Source organism: Diceros bicornis, chromosome 32, assembly GCF_020826845.1.
Source record: "Diceros bicornis minor isolate mBicDic1 chromosome 32, mDicBic1.mat.cur, whole genome shotgun sequence".
Taxonomy (NCBI): Eukaryota; Metazoa; Chordata; class Mammalia; order Perissodactyla; family Rhinocerotidae; genus Diceros; species Diceros bicornis.
The window spans coordinates 19,799,439-19,818,500 of NC_080771.1; the positions used below are offsets into that span (position 1 = coordinate 19,799,439).

At 38.3% G+C, this 19,062-nt stretch overlaps 1 protein-coding gene across 7 annotated transcripts in view; it reads left to right on the forward strand.

Annotated features, from left to right (window-relative positions):
- The first annotated feature begins 115 nt into the window (after window positions 1-115).
- NFATC3 (nuclear factor of activated T cells 3) overlaps window positions 116-19,062 on the forward strand; it is a 126,891-nt gene continuing 107,944 nt past the window's right edge. For 2 of the 7 annotated variants that reach the window (XM_058528084.1, XM_058528086.1), the window contains exon 1: window positions 116-485. In XM_058528084.1, coding sequence (XP_058384067.1) covers window positions 383-485 — 103 coding nt within the window. In that variant the 5' untranslated portion in view covers window positions 116-382. Of the gene's footprint in view, window positions 486-642; window positions 862-5,531; window positions 6,277-19,062 lie in introns of those variants that run through there. The other 5 variants (XM_058528089.1, XM_058528085.1, XM_058528088.1 and 2 more) reach the window with 5 other exon arrangements.

The following is a 19,062-nucleotide window of genomic DNA, read 5'->3' on the forward strand; positions in this document are numbered from 1 at the left end:
GGCGCCAGGGGCCTCTGGGCCTCACGGTCCGCTGGGCGCGCGGTAGGGGGCGGGGTCGGGCGCGCAGCACGGCGCGGGAGCGCGCCGGCGGCGGCGGCGGCTGTTGGGGGGCGGGGAATATCGGCTAAGGCGACCGTGGCGGTTTAGGCACCACCAACTGGCAGTGGCGGCGGCTCCTGCTGCGGTTCGGCTCACGGCCAGCTCTCGAGTTCGGAACGGAACGCTCGGCGTCGCGGTCCCCGCCCGGAAAGTTTGCCGCGGAGCTGCGACCTCCTGGCCGGCGCGGCCCGGCATGAAGCGGCGCTGAGGAGCCGCCGCCGCCGCCGCCGCCGCCGCCGCCGCTGCCGCCTGAGGAGGAGCCGCAGCACCCTGGGCCACGCCGATGACTACTGTAAACTGTGGCGCCCACGACGAGCTCGACTTCAAACTCGTCTTTGGCGAGGACGTGGCGCCGGCGCCGCCGCCCCCGGGCTCGCGGCCTGCAGGTGGGTGCCTGGCCGGGCGGGACCAAGGAGCGTCCGCTCCTCTCCTAGCTCGTACGAGCTCGTCCCCTCCCTGGTCCCTTGGTTGTCCCGAGTCTGGTAACACCGTGTGTGGGTGTGTGTGTGTGTGTGTGTGCGCGCGCGCGCGTGGTGAGTGTAGGGCGGATTTAAATCGCTGAGGAGGCGTGTGGGTCGCAGCGACGTGGAAGTGGCCGCGGGCTTGGCTGGGAGCGAACTAGTGGGGAGCTCGACTCCGGGACGCCTATGGCCAGTGGACGCCCGGGGTTTGGAGGCCGAGGGTCGGAGCCGCTGCCCAAGTGGCGTCTGATTGTCGCTGCTTTGCCAGCGTGGTGCGGAGAGAATGTTGTCCCTCTGAAGTGTAAGCGCGCTTCGTTTTTCATGTATTCTAGGTTGTTTTTTAAAATCTTTATTTGAAAGATGCGCATTCTTGAAGTGTAGGAGCTCTCTAAAATTCATGCACATGTCTGTTTAAATCTACTTTGCTAGGAGAGTAATGCTGTCTGTCGTGTTAACTTCCACTTGTGCAAGTTTATGGCCCACATTTAATTCGAAGTGTAACTATAACGGGACTTTTCTGAAAACTGGGTTTCTTTTCTTGAGCAAAGTGTTTCGGAAAATTAAAAAAAAAAGTGGGGTGCTTTGTTCATAATATTCTTAGGAAGTTCTGGAATCAATTTTTATTTTAAGAAAAAGCTCACCTCGGAAGATGTTTTAAAGGAGATCGTGAATTTGGAAGGCTGGGCACCATAATGCTTGGAGGTTAGACCAATCAGGAAATAGAAACAGGATGGCTGGGGACTTAGGGCTCTCCTGTGACCTGGTTTGGAATACTGTGGTTCGTTAAGTTCAGTTTTCCTGTTACATATGCAGGCGAACTTCAAAAGGGAGCTGGATAAGAGTAATCCCTATTTATTCTTTCCGGGTGTTAGGTGAATTACTTCATTTTCATGTTGATGTTCAACAGACTGTGCTGTAGAGTTGCATTGAAAAACATCTGAACGTGAGGCATAAGGATTCTCTGGGCAGTATTTGTCTTATTAGTCCTTTTAGTCTTTATGTGTTAGATGTCTGTTTCAACATAATAAATAATTTGCAATAGTTATCTGTTAGCTGAGTTTATTTCAATTCCACTAACATCATTTGAGCACCTATTATGGTGAAGAGTTACTATTAGGTACTTTGTAGTGTTATGATGGATGCAAAGACTGAGACCCCTCAAAGAGGTTGGGAAATGAGTGGGGGACACATAACCCGAATAGCTATGCTCTTAGGTAGACTGAATGGTGGTGCATGTTATCATAGAGGTAGAAACAGGGAAAGTGGCATTTGTGGAGAGGGTGGCATTGAATTGTACTTAGATTATTGGGATTTAACAAAATAAAAACAACTTCTTGGAGTATTTTCATTATAAAGAAGATAACAGTTGATGATGTCAGCAAACTTTTATTGGGCACAAACTTGATTAGAGCACATTATACACCAAATATATGATCAATAAAGATGTTAACCAAACATATGAGTAATAAAGGAGAATCATCATGTGAGTAGGAATGGTATATACATCCAAAATATTGAATAACATTCAAAAGCTATGAAAACAGCTTTTTGAGAAATGATTTTTGCCATAAAAACCCAAAAAACCATTTTGATATTAAAATGGGTCTAGAAGGAGTTAAGATTTGAAACTTGATTTATAATTGAAATTCCCAAAGTTAAACTTGAGTAGTTTTATTTGCGACAAAAAGTGCACTTTAAAATATTCTGGGTTTTTTTTTTTAATTAAGGTGAAATACGCATGACATAAACCATGTTAAAGTGAATGAAACATTGGCATTTAGTGCATTCACAGTGTTGTGCAACCACCACTTCTGTCTAGTTCCAAAACATTTTCATCACCTGGAAAGGAAACCCCGAACCCACAAAGCAGTTGCTCCTCTTTCTCCCTTTCCCCTTACCAGTCCCTGGTAGCCCAGTCCCTAATCTGAGATCTGTCTCTATGGAGTTACCTATTCTGGATATTTCATAGCAATGGAATCATACATATGTGACCTTTTGTTTCTGGCTTCTTTTACTTTGCATAGTGTTTTTGTGGTTCATTGATGTTGTAGAATGTATCAGTACTTCATTCCTTTCTACTTTCAAAAGGCTGTTTCTGCCTTTTGGCTATTGTGGATAGTGCTGCTATGAACACCTAGCAGCTAATTTTTAAATTCTACTGGGAAAGATGTGTTATATCTTCAAAGCTAAGGTTTCAAAATTATTTGTTCACAAAATTAGTTTTCATTTTAATAAGCATAATTATGAGTGTGTAGTTTGAAGGAAGTAAGTGGATTAACTGATATGCTTTTAGGATGATAATATACAGTAAAAGTGGGCCATGAGAATAAATTGCTTGGTAGAATTCAGATCACTATTGGCTTATATCAGTGTGTTTACTTGTTTTTGGATTCTTTTCCTCACTGGAATGGAAGTTCCATGAGGGCAGGGATAGTGTCTGTATCTTGTTCATAGTTGTATTATCAGTGCCTAGCACAGTGCCTTTAATATAGTAGGCATCTAATATTTGTTGAATTAATGAATACATACTGCTTAAGTTTTGAGTCAGTGCTCACTTTTTTTGTGGTAGAGGAAGTTGATGAGACTTGTTTCAGATCTTTGGCTTTTATTGGTCAGTTCCATAAGACAGCAGATCTTGGTAATTTTGAGCTGCAGGTTTTCCATCTCTCTAAAGTTTTGAGTGTACTTATATCTCATCTAAATTTCCATACAGAAGGTTTTTTGAAAAATATTTGGGGGGGGGGGATAGTGGATGGAGACTGAGGACAAGCCAAGGGGCTGAATTTAGTGAATGTCCTAAGCAAGCTTGTGAAAGTACAAATTAGATAATTTGACACTTGGTAGTGTCGGATCAGTTTGTGACTGACTTTTTAAGATTATTGCTTACTGAGATGTTTTGAGATTTTTCCATTAAAGAAAATTTAAGATCCTAGAGTCTTTAGCTTTTTTTTTTTAATGAGGACAGTGCTAGCTTGATTTTTTTAATTAACAATTGAATTTTTAATTAAACAATTTTGTTTAAACTTTCTTTTATTTAATACTTAGCTGCAAAATGAAGATACCACAGTTGTAGATTTGAGAGAATTTGAAATTGATAAGTGTTTAATGTATTTCATTAACATTATTTACCATTATGAAGGGCGGCTTCTGGTGCTCTCTTTTAGTGTACTGATTTAGTTTGATGTTATTGTAATCTTCACTTTTCAGATTTAAAGTTTAATTCTTAGGGTTTGTTCATTACTAAATATTGACTTTCTAGCCTTGAATGAGAGTCACTGGAAAGAGTGTGTGCTATCCTGTGTGTAGTATCTTATCTATTGCTGCTTTTTTAAAGGGGAGAAATATCTTAAGATAGGATATATATTTTTGTAAGAAATTTAGTTTATGATAAAGGGTATGTGTAATTTTGTCAGCTATCACTTTAATACACAACTTTTTCATATGTAAAGTTGAGGAACTTTTCCGAGATCATTGTCCTAGTCTTTAATCTGTAGTGTTTTTACTTTGTTTAGTGCTTGGAGATCTGATTCATGTGTTCTTTATAATTTACTGTCTCTTAGATAATTTCATTTTCTCACTTTTCAGTTTTTATTGATAATTTTTATTCAACATTTTTGTTTTATTTTGTGTTACATGAAATAATGTATTTAAAGCTGTTAGCACAGTCCTTGATCCAGTGGTGCTCATTAAGTGGTGGTAGTGAACATTTCTTGAAACACACACACAGACACACAAACACACAGACTCACACACACACACACACTCTGACGATAGGTTATTTGTTACTTCCTCCTCTTCCCTAGACTCTTTTCCCTATACTAAACTAAAACATTGAAAGAGAGTAGGGGCAGATGAGAGATCCAGTCATTTAAACCTTCCTTAAATGTGTTGGAATATTTGTCTTAGACGTTTTTATTTTATCCTTTTAATTCTATTATTCTTTGCAATGTTACCTCGTTTCTCATATTCGCTTTTAATTATGTTTTTCTACTTTCTTGAATTAAGTTGTTACTGACTCAGTATGGTGTGAAAGATGGTTGATTTGCTAACCATACTAAGTATAATTGGATATTTAAATCAGTATGAAAAAAGGGAAGTTGCTTGTATGGTTTCCTGTAGAAATTTAATGGTGTATTAGTACAGCACATTAGGTACTGTAAAGGAGGATTTGATTACTGCTGAGCCTTACTTTCATACCATAGGTCAGCTTTTTCTTTAGACTTGAACGCAGTGAGAACATGTATTAACTGATTGAGCCAATGATAAACATTGCGCCATTTCACTTGGGGGAATAATATATTCTGTTTCTTTGACATTTTTCCTGATACGGGTAGAGGATGCTCCTGGAGGTATTAGCTCCTGGAGGAATTTTGTGATGGAGATGGGTGAATAAATATATTTTAGTGAGTATGGGGAAAAATCGAGGAAAAAAAATTTAAATGTCATATTGTTTTGTTAACACTTTATCATTGTAAGAGCATTGCTATGCCTGTGCTTTCTTAGATTTTCCCATTTGCCAATACAGAAGGGATATTTTGGCATATATTCTAAAGCAGAGGTAATACTGTAGTAGTTTTATTAGATGATATAAAAATTAGAAGTCGGATATTAGGTACATGGCCAGGAAATTGTAGGGGTCTAGTAAGGCCTGTTCCTTAAGCATTTAAGGTATTAATTTAGGGTAAGTTGTAGAATCAACCAATTATTATGACTTACCTTTCTGTGGCAACCAGTAAACTTTGCCTAAAATTATATGTATTTTTATTGAAGGCATATCCCAAGTTCTGCTTTGGAGTTTTGCTCTATATTTTTTCAATGAAGTGTGATCATAAGGACATTTTTGGTAAGAAAATGTGGAATTCATTTTTCTTCAGAGAAAGTAATAAAATAAATACTGATATATAGAATGGAAACCTTTTAAGAGAAAATAGTGAGTTGTGTTACTGATTTATGAAGTTTAATTCGTCCTTTACTTTCCTTCTTAGTATTGAGTAGTTGATGATTCAATATGGTGATGTTTTATTTTAAATAAGATGTGGGGTTGAGGAAGCCATAATACAGTGAAGTCAATCGCATTACTCTTGAGAGGCAGGAAACCTGAGTAGGTTGAGCCTCATTTGATAGTAAGCAGTAGTTTGACTGTCAGCAGTAATGTAAATAAGGGAGGTGTTGTCCAAAGCTGTTCTGGTGGGTCAGGGGAGTAGACATAGCAGACTTGGCAGTAAGCCTGGCTTCTAAAACAAAATCCAAGTCATCGAATTTGCCCAGGCATGCCATATGAGGTTCAAGTAACAGTGGAATTTAAGAGGAGTGAGTTTGTTCAGGGAGGCTTAGGAGAGTTACAAGCAAGGAGCAAGCTTTTTTAACAGCCATAATTTTAACTCAAACATAGCGTGGATCTGCATATATTTCAGCATTTCTCAATGTTTAAATAATTATATTGCATGACTTGCATCTGTTTGCCTCAATTTGGTAAACTTTAGGAGAGAGGAGCAATTGGACCTGTGAGATTTAAGTAGTATGATCTATGAATTGTCTGAATTGGTAGCTGAAATTTAATCATTGGGACGGTTATAGTTAATATATTGGTATTGTGTGTAAGGAAACTACATGTCTATGAAAGCTTGAAAATACCAGGTACACTGGAGAAGTAACTTGAAGGCTTCATTTTCCTACAAAATGTACAGTATCGATATGTCTTATGTTACAGAAACAGGTGAGAGAGTTTTAATATTTTAAAATTTGTTTTCAGTATCTTAAAGTAAATTCTTTTATTTCTTAATTTTGTGTTAAATTTTCACAAGCTTTGCTTTTTATTTTAATAAGAAAATAGATTATGTGAGCTTGAAATTATGGCTTTTTTTCAATAACATTGATTTGTATCACATGTAAAAATATTTCTAAAACCATTTTTTTCCCATCAAGGTAATCATTGGCCAGAACACTTTAATGGACAGTTTGTGAGTTGTACTTAAATGTAAATACTTTTCAATATTGCTTTAGAATAAAAATTGTTAAGTAAAAATGGCATTTAGGGAAAAAATTGACATTCAAAAATTGTTGAAGCTAGATGAGGGGTATATGGGAGTTCCTTATAATATTCTCTGTACTTTTGTGTATATTTTAAAATTTCCATAATAAATTTTAAAAATGACATTCAGAAACACTTCAAGCTCTTTAAGGTGCTAGACTGGGATAGGAAAAATGTTCACTTTAAAAAATAGCATCATGAAGTTAATAGGGTTTGCTGTTGCATGTAGTTTTTTAAAAAACCGATTTAACAAATAAAATAAAAATTAGTTATGGTATGTCTAATTTACAAAATCCATTCCTTCCTTTGATTTTGTAGTATTAGCAGTGGGATGATGAGATGAGTTAGTGGTGTACATAAATAGGAAGTAAACTGATCTTACGATATGCTTTTGAGTAGGTACTTTTAAATTTTTAAAATATTTTCTAAGTAACTATATGGGGTCAAAAAAATTCACTCATTGTTTAGTGATTTAAGGGCTTGAAATTATTTTTAAAAATTTTAATGTTTGATCATGTTGCTTGTATCCATCAGTCAAATATTAAGTATTGTCAATTCACTTGAACTTTTAAATTTAGGGTGATATGAAACTAGAGAACTTAGTCTTAATTTTAAGACTGGATTTTTAATCTTTCAAGTAAGTAAAATACTTACTAATAGGGATTAATTCACAAAAATAGTAGACGTATAAGTTCTTTTGATTTGTGAACATTTCAGAGCAAACAAGATCTGAAATTTATATCTTACATTTTACCATTTGTGAGATCATATTGAATACTAAAGGAATATAAGTTTTAACCTTGTCCTTTATATAAGGAAAATCTTTGGGGAAAATATAGAAAGTTTTATCTAAATGTTACTTTTTAAATTGTTATTGCAACAAGAGTTCTTATAGTTTCCACTTCTTTTCAGTAAAAGTTGTTCAATAAAAATGACATTCAGGAAAAAAAAATGACATTCAGAAATTGTTGAAGCTAGATGATAGATACATGGGGACTCATTATACTCTATTCTCTACTTTATTTTTGAAAACTTCCGTAATACAAAGTTTTGAAACCATTTTGACCATGATGCAGAGTAAGAAATACGTTTTATGTTTCAACCTAGCACATGCATAGATGCTTATACATGGAAAACTGAGATAGAAATTTCAGATAAAACAGCCTTTTACCTTTACCCTGACATTTTCTTTTTCATTATATTAAAAAATCGTTGATCACGACTCACTAGTAGATCACTACCTTTGGTTTGAAAAACAGCTCTAGGAGATGGTTTCATAGTTCTGATTATATTAAAACTGTTAGGTCATTGAAATGTTCTTGTTATTCAAGCCATATTTCCCGTGTCTGTAGTTCTTTAATACATTTTTTAAAAATTATTTTTTTAATTCAATTTTTTAAAAATTATTTTTTTAATTGAATTAGCTTATTGCTGTCTTTTTATGGGGTTAGTTGCTTGCTAAATTTTTCCACTTCCTGAAAATGAGTTGTATCTCCCCCTTTCTCTATGCTCTATGGTCCAAGTCTTGGTCACCTCCTGTTTGGATTTGTGTAGTTTTCTCTTCATATTTTATTCCCCCACATTGAGTTTTGAAAGTCACAGCTAAGGTTATCTTCCATTCCTGCTCCTTTGCATCTGTAACCTGCTTCCTCACTGGTCTTCCTCGTTGTTCTCCACCTATTTTATATCCCTCACTCTGTACAATAATATCAAGTTCATCATCTTTAATTTTATCATCTCTTTTTAGTCCCAACCTGAAACCTTTCCCTCCACCCATTTCTCTGAACTGCCTCTGCCATCCACGTGTTGTTTCAGTCTTTCCCCTTTGTGAGACATTATTTAGAAACATTGTTTTGAGGGTGCTACTGAGCTAAGCCTGAGTTCTAGATTCATGTCTATTACTAATAGTGTGACGTTGCTAAAAAGCACAGAATAATTTCAGGCTAATTGGGTCCTTTTATTTTATAAGAGAGGAAATTGAGGTTCAAGTTGACTTGCCCAAGGTCATTTAACTAGTTAGTTGTAAAACAGAGACCCAGGACCTCTGACTCCTAGCCATTTGTCTTTTTCCAATAAGTTGCTTAATTTCTGCTTGACAATTCTAGAGTTGTTTTTGCACAACCTATAATTTTGATCATTTTTGTAACCGTTTCTTTTTTGTTTGTATTCTGTTAGGTAAATATTTAATCCAGTGTTATTGAGTACCTATTATGTGCAAGGTATTTTTGTATACATTGTCTGTAAGTCTCATGACAAGCTTAAGAGGTAGGTATTATTTCCATTTTATACCTAAGGAAGTAGAAATGCAGATATTTTTGAACATCTAGAAAACAGAAGAGTCGGGGCCGGCCCCGTGGCTTGGTGGTTGGGTGCGCGCGCTCAGCTGCTGGCGGCCCGGGTTGGGATCCCGGGCGTGCACTGACGCACCGCTTCTCCGGCCATGCTGTGGCCGCGTCCCACATGCAGCAACTAGAACGATGTGCAACTATGACACACAACTATCTACTGGGGCTTTGGGGGGAGGAAAAAATAAATAAAATCTTTAAAAAAAAAAAAAAAAGAAAACAGAAGAGTCGGGATTTGAACCCTTGTTTTCTGATTTGGGCACTGTGTACTATGCCTCTTGCCTCTTTACTCCCAGAAAGAGTTGAAGAACAGAAATATTCAGTTTTTCCTTTGGTGAAACCAAGACTCATGGTGAGCACATGGAATCAAACATATCTGAGCCAGGGCTCACAAGTGTGTTCCTATGACTAGATACTCTGCTTTTGGTTCAAAATGGCTGCTTGAGGGATGCTTCTTACTCCTCTCTGGTCTAGAAATTTTTAAATGGTAGCAGTGATGCAGGCAGAGCAATTGAGGGTGCTGCACAGCTAACTGTGCTAGGCCCAAATTTAGCTCTTTTGGGCCTCTTTGCTTCCTTGTGGATCTGGAGGTCAAGAGATCATATTGTTCTAGGTTTTAAGTAATGAGGATTTGGCCTTTCTCTTTGGTAACTCCCTCCTGTTTTGTCCTGATTAGGGTCTGATTTGTGATCTTTGCAGGCTGTTTTGCACTTCAGATTTAAAATTTAAAGCATTTTTAGATTTGTCATCAAAATTGCCCTAAACCTAAGTGAAGGAAAAGTTCAGAATTTAAAAAATGCTAAATTACTAGTTAGGGCAGTTTTTTTTTTTAGGTTGACATTTTACTTTCATTTGTTCCAAAAGATACGTGAATACTATTTATTTCTTTGGTTGAATTTAGAACCCAAGTACAACTGCTCTACCTTCTATAGCCACTGACACGTATTTTTTTCCTTGATATTTTGATCAGTTTGCCATCTGCTGCTTATTCTTATCTCGCAAGATCAGTACTGCCTTTTGGACTTCTCTTTGTCTACTACCTGTTTCTTTTTACACATACCCAGTTATCTCTGAGCTTTACCAGAACTCTCCTTGTCAGAGCAAAGGCAAGAAGGCTCTTTTGTTATGTTCCCTAGTAAATGTTGACTTATCACTGTTTTGAAGCTTTTGTTAGCATTTTATCATCTGATCACTATTTGAAAAATAGTAATACTTTAAATTTTCTAATTTAAACATGTGCAAAACAGTTATATTTGGGGTTGATGTTTGGCAGGGGAGGGAAAGAGACACAAACACTGGCTTCACATGGCTCTTTTCTTTTTAAGAGTGAGGAAGGACTTTTCCAGAAGCCTACAGCAAACTTAACTTCTCATTTCATTGACCAAAATTGGATTACATTCCCTTTCCTAAATTAGTCACTGGTAAAGACGGATGGAATTATTCTTAGCCAACCAGGCCTGTCCCTTGGCCTGAGGGTGTGGTTGGCTTCCCCTGAAACACATGGCGGCATGAGAGAGGAGTGGATACATGGAAGAAAATTTGTTAAGAAGGAAGGAGAAAATGGATGCCGGGGGTAGGGGGTGGGGAAATCAACCAAAAGAATCCTCTGCACTTACTATCTGCAGTATGCTAGCAATTGAGGAACTCTTTTCTCTTCCTTTGTCAAAGTTCTTGGAGTGGATGTGGGAGCTTATATCTAAGTCCAGAGAAAGACAGAGAATGAAGTATGGCTAGTAGATTTCTGTGAATAGTGGGCTTGGTGTCTGGTGGGTGGGATATGTGGGGCACCAAATTCATGTTCCTTGTGTGGTTCTGGTGGGAAACAGATGGTCATGCAGGCATACGGAAACATAAAGACAGAGTCATCTGGTTACGCCAATCCTGATTTTTCAAAATAGAGATAGTAAAGTGTTTTTAAAATGCTTTTTAAAGAAGCATTTCATTTCACTCTTTGTCTTTAAGACTAGTCCGAAAGGAACTAGCGTTTGTTTAAGGATAAAATAGAAGGATATGCGCTGGGAAGAGAAAGTAGAAACTGGACAGGAACATTGTATAAGATCTTAGAGTAACTCAGCTGGAAGGGACCTCAAGACTATTAGCTGAGTGAATATACTAAACCATTCAGTCTTTTAATAAACTTTATTGTGTTGATGTTATTATTTGTGAATATGATTCAGTTTATTGGAGTGGACATGTAAATAAATACAGCAATATTTATATAGCACAGGTACAGAGAGCATAAATGATGAAGAGCTTAACTTTGAGAGGTCAGAGAAGAGGTTACAATTGAGCTGAACCAGTAGGATGTTCTCTAGGTAGATAAAGTAGGAAATACATTTCAGGCCCATTGATGACCACACCCAAAGACACAAGTTAGAGAGCATGGTCCTTTGATTTGGAAACGTTGAAGATCAGGCTATAGGATCCAGATGTGACTGGAGGAGAGTCTATCATGCTATATTGAGAAGTTTGGCTTTTAGATTGAAGATAGCAGGGAGCCATTGAAGGATTGCAAGCTGGGCAGGAATGTCAGATTTGTGGCTTAGATCCCTCGGCTACGCTGGATAATGGATTGAGTAAGGAAGGAATGGAAGCGGGGGCAAATGCTGTATTTGAGAAGTGATAAGGGCAGAGTAGAGATGGCAAGGTGAGACTAGAGCTGAGATAGATTTAAGGGAAAGAAATCAATAGGAGCTGGTATCAATTGAGTAAGGAGAGGAAGGAGGCTAGGATTGTTTTCTTTTTTTCTAGTTTGGGTCAATTGTGGTAGGAGAAGCAGATTTGGAGGTGGGGAAGGGGAAGTGTTACCACACCAGGTCCGTTTTTGCCTGCCGCCCAGAAAGCCAAACACCAAGACAACGAGATTGCAGCAGAGAGAGAGGGTTTATTAATCACAAGGCAGCAAAGTGAGGAAACGGGAGAATGAATCTCAGATCTGCTTCCCCGAAAATAGGGACTCAAGAATGTTTATGGGGTAGGGGACAAGGTGGTCTGAAATGATTGGAGGTGAGGAGAGATAAGGTAATTGATGATCTCTGCAAGCATAGTCAGGCTTCATGCCTCTTCATAGGACGCATGTTCACAGAATGGTGGCATTAGCATGCCCTGAGGGTGGAGTTTTAACCTCTTGACATCAAAAGGTCGCTTATTGGACATATGTCTGCGTGGGCCCAGTTGATGGGTTGGTGGTCTCAACCGGCCTGAAGTGGACAGGGGGTTCTGATTCCTGAAAAAATAGCTCAAACACCCATTACCATGGTGACCCAGGCTCCAGGGAGATGTTGTCTATAGGTACCTAGTGGGAATTAGATAACATATTGCTTAAACAGCACAGTTAACAATGGGTAAGTTTTATCATGCAGATTTAAGTCCTCGCTTTCCATTCTGATAAGTTTCTAGGTAAGGCCATCCTTCCCTTCTTCCTAGTACAGCGAAGAAGATACCTTTACAAATGGAGATTTCCTTTGCAAATGTAAATGTCTCTTACAAAGGGTAATCAGAACTAAGAATGGGCTTAGTAAGGACCCTCCCAGATACCTAGAGATGTCTATGGTGATGGCCTGTTCTAGGGCCAGGCCTCCCATCCCAAACTCTTTTAGTCAGTTAGTGGGTAAGGGGGTTCAAAGTGTCTTTCAGGCACAGACGTATTTTGAGGTGGCCAATTCCGATGCCCTATAGTTACTAGCAGCTTAATCATCAATGGCTAACTGTTTGCCAGTTTCAGAAAGATGATTCAGTTTAATAAAATATGCCAGGCACTATGAAAAGTTTGGGAGGCTTATATACCATTTTACCAAAGAGTAATAAAGTGTGGAGAAGAGACTAGACAAAGTTTAAAAGGGAGTTTGGGCTTCTGGGGGATAGGATGTAAATTGTGGGAAGGTGACTAGGATGTGTGTCATAAATAAATGTCGTTTAGTAAGATTTGTTATGCATATAAGAGTGGTTCTCCTCTTCCTGGTACTGGAGTGGGGAACATCTTTACAAATGGAAATTTATGTCACCTTTACAAAGGGAAATTTATGCCCTGCTTTTAGGCAGAAAGGGAGAGAGAGCAGAGTTCTTCCTGTCTGTGGTTTTTCAATTGCCTTCGGTTCTAGTAATCCTTATGCCAAAGTGGCATATTTTGGGGTGGCATATCTGATCCCTTTCAGTAATAAACTCTACTTATTTAAAGTGTGAAGTTTGATAAGTTTTGACATATGTATATCTATGAAACTTTTACCACGTTCAAGATAGTGAACATATCCATTACCCCCAAAAGTTTCCTTGTGTCCCTTTGTAATCATTCCCTCCCACTCACCTTTCCCCCTTTCCCAGAGAAGCATTGAAGTCACTATAGAAAACATAAGTGGGGCCGGCCCCGTGACTTGGCGGTTGGGTGCGCGCGCTCCGCTGCTGGCGGCCCGGGTTCGGATCCCGGGCGCGCACGGGCGCACTGCTTGTCCGGCCGTGCTGGGGCCGCGTCCCACATGCAGCGGCTGGAAGGATGTGCAGCTGTGACATGCAACTATCTGCTGGGGCTTTGGGGGAAAAAATAAAAATTAAATTAAAAAAATGTTAAAAAAAAAAAGAAAACATAAGTGGAATCATGAAGTATATACTCTTTTTTGTCTGGCTTCTTTCATTCGGCATTGTTATTTTGAGATTCATTCATGTTAATGAGCATATCAGTAGGTCATTCATTTTTATTGGAGATTATTTATTTTATTTCATTCATTAGGTTATTCATTGTATACGTATACCACAGTTAGTTTATGCATTCACCTCTTGATGGACTTTTAAATTGTTTCCAGGTTTTAGCTATTAAAAATAAAGCTGCTATGAACATTCATGTATAAGTCCCTGTGTAGACACATATTTCCTTTACCCATATTTCCTTTACCCTTGGATAAATACTTAGGAACGGAATGGTTGGATCATATAGTAGATATAAGTTTAACTTTTTGAGAAAGTGCCACCCTTTTCCACAGTGGATCTATCATTTTTCATTCCTACCAGCAGTGGAAATGTATATTTTCACATCTTCACCAGCATTTAGTATGGTCAGTCTTTTTAATTTTAGCCACTATAATAACGCGTGTAGTAGTATCTCCGTGTGATTTTATTGTATATTTCCCTAATGACTAATGCTGTTGAGCATCTTTTTATGTGGTTTCTTGCCATCAGTATATCTTTTTTGGTGAAGTATCTGTTCAAGTCTTTTGCCTATTTAAAAAAGCTTTTTATTTTGAAATAATTATAAATTCACAGAAAGTTGCAAAAAATATATAGAGGGAGGTTCTGAGTTTCTTTCACTCACTTTCCCCCAATGATAACATTTTGCATAAGTATAATATAATATCAAGACCAGGAAGATGACATTGGTACAATCCACCAAATGTGTTTGGGTGTCACCAATTTTACATGCACTCATTTGTGTACGTGTGTAGTTCTGTGCAGTTTTATCATATGTGTAGATTTGTGTAACCACTACCACAATCAAGATATAGAACTGTTCCATTACCACAAAGTTCCATCTCACTAACCCCTTTATAGCCACATCCACTTCCCTTCCTCCTCCCCACCCCAATCTCTAATTCCTGGCAACCACTAGTCTGTTCTTCATCTCCATAATGTTATTTCAAGAAAATGTTATATAAATTGAGTCATATGGTATTTAACCTTTTGAGGTTAACTTTTATCACTCAGTATAATTCCCTGTTGATCCTTCCAAGTTGTTGCATATATTAAGTTTGTTCCTTTTAATTACTAAGTAGTATTCCATGGTATGGCTGTATTATAATTTGTTAAACCTTTTACCCATTGAAGGACATTTGTTTTTTTCCAGTTATTGACTATTATGAATAAAGTTGCTGTGAACATTTGTGTATAGGTTTTTGTGTTAATATAATAAGTTTTCACTTCTCTGGTATAAATGCCCAAAAGTACAGTTGCCTCCCAACCTCTGATATGTGAATTTAGTTTTATAAGAAACCACCAAACTTTTACATTCCCACCAGCAGTGCATAGGTTACCCAGTTTCTCTGCATCCTAGGCAGCATTTGGTATTATCACTATTTCTTATTTTAGTCATTCTGATGGGCAGGTAGTGGTATCTCATTATGGGTTTAATTTATATTTCCCCTAATGACTAATACTATTAAGCCTCTTTTTTATCATCTATGTATCACTTTTGGTCAAGTGTCCATTCAAGTCTTTTCCTCTTTTAAATTTGGATTGTTTTTGGGCTGGCCCTGTGGCTTAGCAGTTAAGTGCGTGCGCTCCGCTGCTGGCGACCCGGGTTCGGAACCCCGGGCGTGCACCGACGCACCGCTTCTCCGGCCATGCTGAGGCCGCGTCCCACATACAGCAACTAGAAAGATGTGCAACCATGACATACAACTATCTACTGGGGCTTTGGGGAAAATAAATAAATAAATAAATAAATAAAAATTAAAAAAAAATAAAATTGGATTGTTTTCTTATTGTTGAGTTTTGAGAGTTCTTTACCTTTTTTAGACACAAGTCCTTTATCAGATATATGCTTTGCAAAGAGTTTCTCCCAGTCTCTGGCTTGTCTTGTTGTTAGCAATATCTTTTGCAGAAGTTTTTTTGGTTTTTTTTTTTTTTTCATGAGGAAGATCAGCCCTGAGCTAACATCCATGCCAATCCTCCCCTTTTTTTGCTGAGGAAGATTGGCCCTGAGCCAGCATCTGTGCCCCTTTTCCTCCACTTTATATGGGACGCCACCACAGCATGGCCTGACAAGCAGTGCATTGGTGCGCGCCCGGGATCTGAACCTGGGCTGCCAGCAACGAAGCGCGCACACTTAACTGCTACACCGCGGGGCTAGCCCCCTGCAGAAGTTTTTAGTTTTGATGAAGTTTGATTTATCAATTTGTTCTTTTGTGGATTGTGCTTTTGATGTTATATCTAAGAAATCTTTGCCTAACCTAAGTTCACAAAGATTTTCTCCTGAATTTTCTTTTGGAGGTTTTATAGTTTGGGGTTTTACATTTAGGTATATAATCTATTTTGAGTTATTTTTTTTGTGTATGTGACGTATAGACCCAAGTTCGTTGTTTTTACATAAGGATATCCAATTCTTCCAGCCCCATTTGTTGAAAAGCTGTTCTTTCTCCACTGCGTTGCCTTTTGCATCTTTGTCAAAAATCAGTTGACCATATATGTGAGTTTATTTTGAGATGCTGTTCTGTGTTGAGCTATGTGTCTGTCCTTTGCTGATACTACCCTATATGATTACTGCACCTTTATAGTCACTTTTGAAATCAGATGGTGTCACTTTTCCAACTTTGTTCTTTTTCAGATTGTTTTGGCTATTCTACATCCTTTGCCTTCGCATAGAAATTTTAGAATCAGCTTGTCAATGTCTACAAAAAATCCTACTGGAATTTTGATTAGGGTTGTGTTGAATCTGTAGACTGGTTTTGGGAGAACTGATATCTTGTCAGTATTGAATCTTCCAACCCATGAATACCATCTTTTTCCATTTATTTTATTATTTTATTATATATCATTATTATTATTTTATTACATATTACTATTATTATTTAGTTTCTCTCAGCGATATTTTGTAGTTTTCCGTGTACAGGTCTTACACATTTTTGTCAGATTTATCCTTATGTACTTAAGGTTTTTTGATGCTGTTATAAGTGCTGCTATAAACATTCATGTGCAAAGTTTGTGTGTGGACATATGTTTTCATTTCTCTTGGGTATATACCTAACAGTAGAATTTGTGGATTATATGTTAAATCTATGTTTAACTTTTAGAAGAACCACCAAACTGTTTTCCATACTAGCTGCACCATTTTACATTTCCATTAGCAATGTGCGTGAGTTCCAATTTCTCCAGGTTCTCGCTAATACTTACTTCTTCGTTTTTGGTCTCTCACAATGATTCTGATTTGCATTTCCCTAATGACTAATCATGTTGAGTATCTTTTTCACGTATTTACTGGCTATCTGTATATCTTCCTTGGAGAAATGTGCATTCAAGTCCTAAAAATAGTCCCATTTTTAAATTGTTGTCTTTTTGTTGTTGAGTTGTAAGAGTTCTTTATATATGCTAGATACTTTTTTGAGGTTATATCATATGCTTGTAATACATTACATTCTTTTTACATTGTGTGTATTCCATCCTGGAATCCCCCAGACTCCTAGTTGATTTTTTAAAATTTGCGTACTTTAAAGTTCATTCTTTGTAGATGTACAGTTTTGTGGGTTTTGACAAATGTATAGAGTTATATATTCCTTACGCCAATACCATACAGAACAGTTCCATCATCTTAAAAATCATCTGGGGCCGCCTCGTGGTGCAACGGTTAAGTGCGCACGCTCTGCTTCGGTGGCCTGGGGTTCACAGGTTCGGATCTTGGGCGCGCACCAGTGTACTGCTTGTCAAGCCATGCTGTGGCGGTGTCCCATATAAAGTAGAGGGAGACGGGCACGGATGTTAGCCCACGGTCAATCTTCCTCAGCAAAAAGAGGAGGATTGGCATCGGATGTTGGCTCAGGGCTGGTCTTCCTCACCAAAAAAAAACCCACAGAAATTTCCCATGGCCCCTCTTGTAGTCACCCACTCTCTCTTCCCTTTCCTTCCCTTTTTTCCTTCTTCTGGTTTCTTTCACTTTGCAAAATGCATTTAAGATTCATCCATGTCATTGTATGAATTAATAGCTGGTTCCTTTTTATTACTATAAAGTATTCCATTGTGTGGCTGTACCACAGTTAGTTATTCATTCACCTGTTGAAAGATATCTTGGTTCCTCTTGATATTTGGCAATTATAAATAAATCTGCTGTACAGAGTCACATACAAGTTTTTGTGTGAACCTAAGTTTTCAGTTCACTTGATGTTCTCAGAGAGTCATGTTTTAGCTTCATTGATTTGCTTCTGTTGTTTTCTGTTCCATTTATTTTCTTGCATCTTCATTATTGTCTTTCAAGTCGAGGATTTTAGTGAGGAGGAGTGGCTACTTCTTCAGGGAGAGCCATACAGGTGCGGATTGTATTAAGAGCTGTTTTGGTGGATGGATGAGACCTGAAACCAGATAACATTGAAAAGTGAGGAAGTGAGACAGGGGTAGTACACTACTCTTTCTGAAAATTAAGTTTTTAGAGCAAGGTCTCTCAGCTTTGGTACTATTGACATTTTGGACTGGATAATTTGTTGTTTTGGGGGCCTGAGTTGTGCATTGTAGGATGTTTAGCAGCATCCCTGGCCCCTACTCGCTATATGCTGGTAGTACCCTTCCAACTGTGAAAAGCAAAAATCCCTCCAGACATTGTCAAATGTTTCCTGGGGAGCAAAATTTCCCCCTATTGAGAACGAGTGTTTCAGAGGAAGGAGGAAAGAGAAGACCCTAAAGAACTCAGATCTCAGGGAAGCTTTTTAAATGAAGTGACAGATTGAAGGAAGTAGCTGGTGGAGAGAAGGGGCAGGTTGAAGCTATGAAAGAGAAGATAACTGATGGAACTAGGGAATGGAATTTAGAGCATAGATGGAGAGATTAGCTTTAAAATGGGAGATGGGTCACTTTTTTTCTGAGAAAGGAGGAAATGAAATGAAATACATACGTGTATTTTTGAGGGCGATGTGGGAGATAGTGACTCTCTGCTATCTTTGTCAAGATCAAGATCCCTTGCTACATGGGGTGTCACTATGGAGAAAATGACTGAAGAGATCAGAGAAGGTTTGGGATTTGGGAAATAGGAGAAGGAGCTGAGCAGGAGAAGGAGCTGAGCAGGAAAAAGCAGAAATGTTGCTGAATGGCATTCAGGGCTCAGCTCAGTATGCAGTTTGAAGATTTGTGTTTCTAACAGTGTGGATGGTTGTTGTCCTGGCCCCCCCACCCTCCCAGCAATATTTGACTACGTATATGTAAAAACATAAGATGATGGATTGATTCTGGGCTGAAACTTTCTGTGTGGAAGGTCAAAGAGTGCATGGAAACAAGTTGCCAAGAAGAAGGCAGTTGAAGTGATGGAATTTGAGATATAGGCTAGATAAGGAAGGAAGTAAGGAGAGAAAAGATAGATTGAGAGAAAAGGGAGGGGTTAAGAGACTGCATCTAGATGAGGGTATAATGGAGTGGGTATAATGGGGTAAGAGAAAGAGTGATG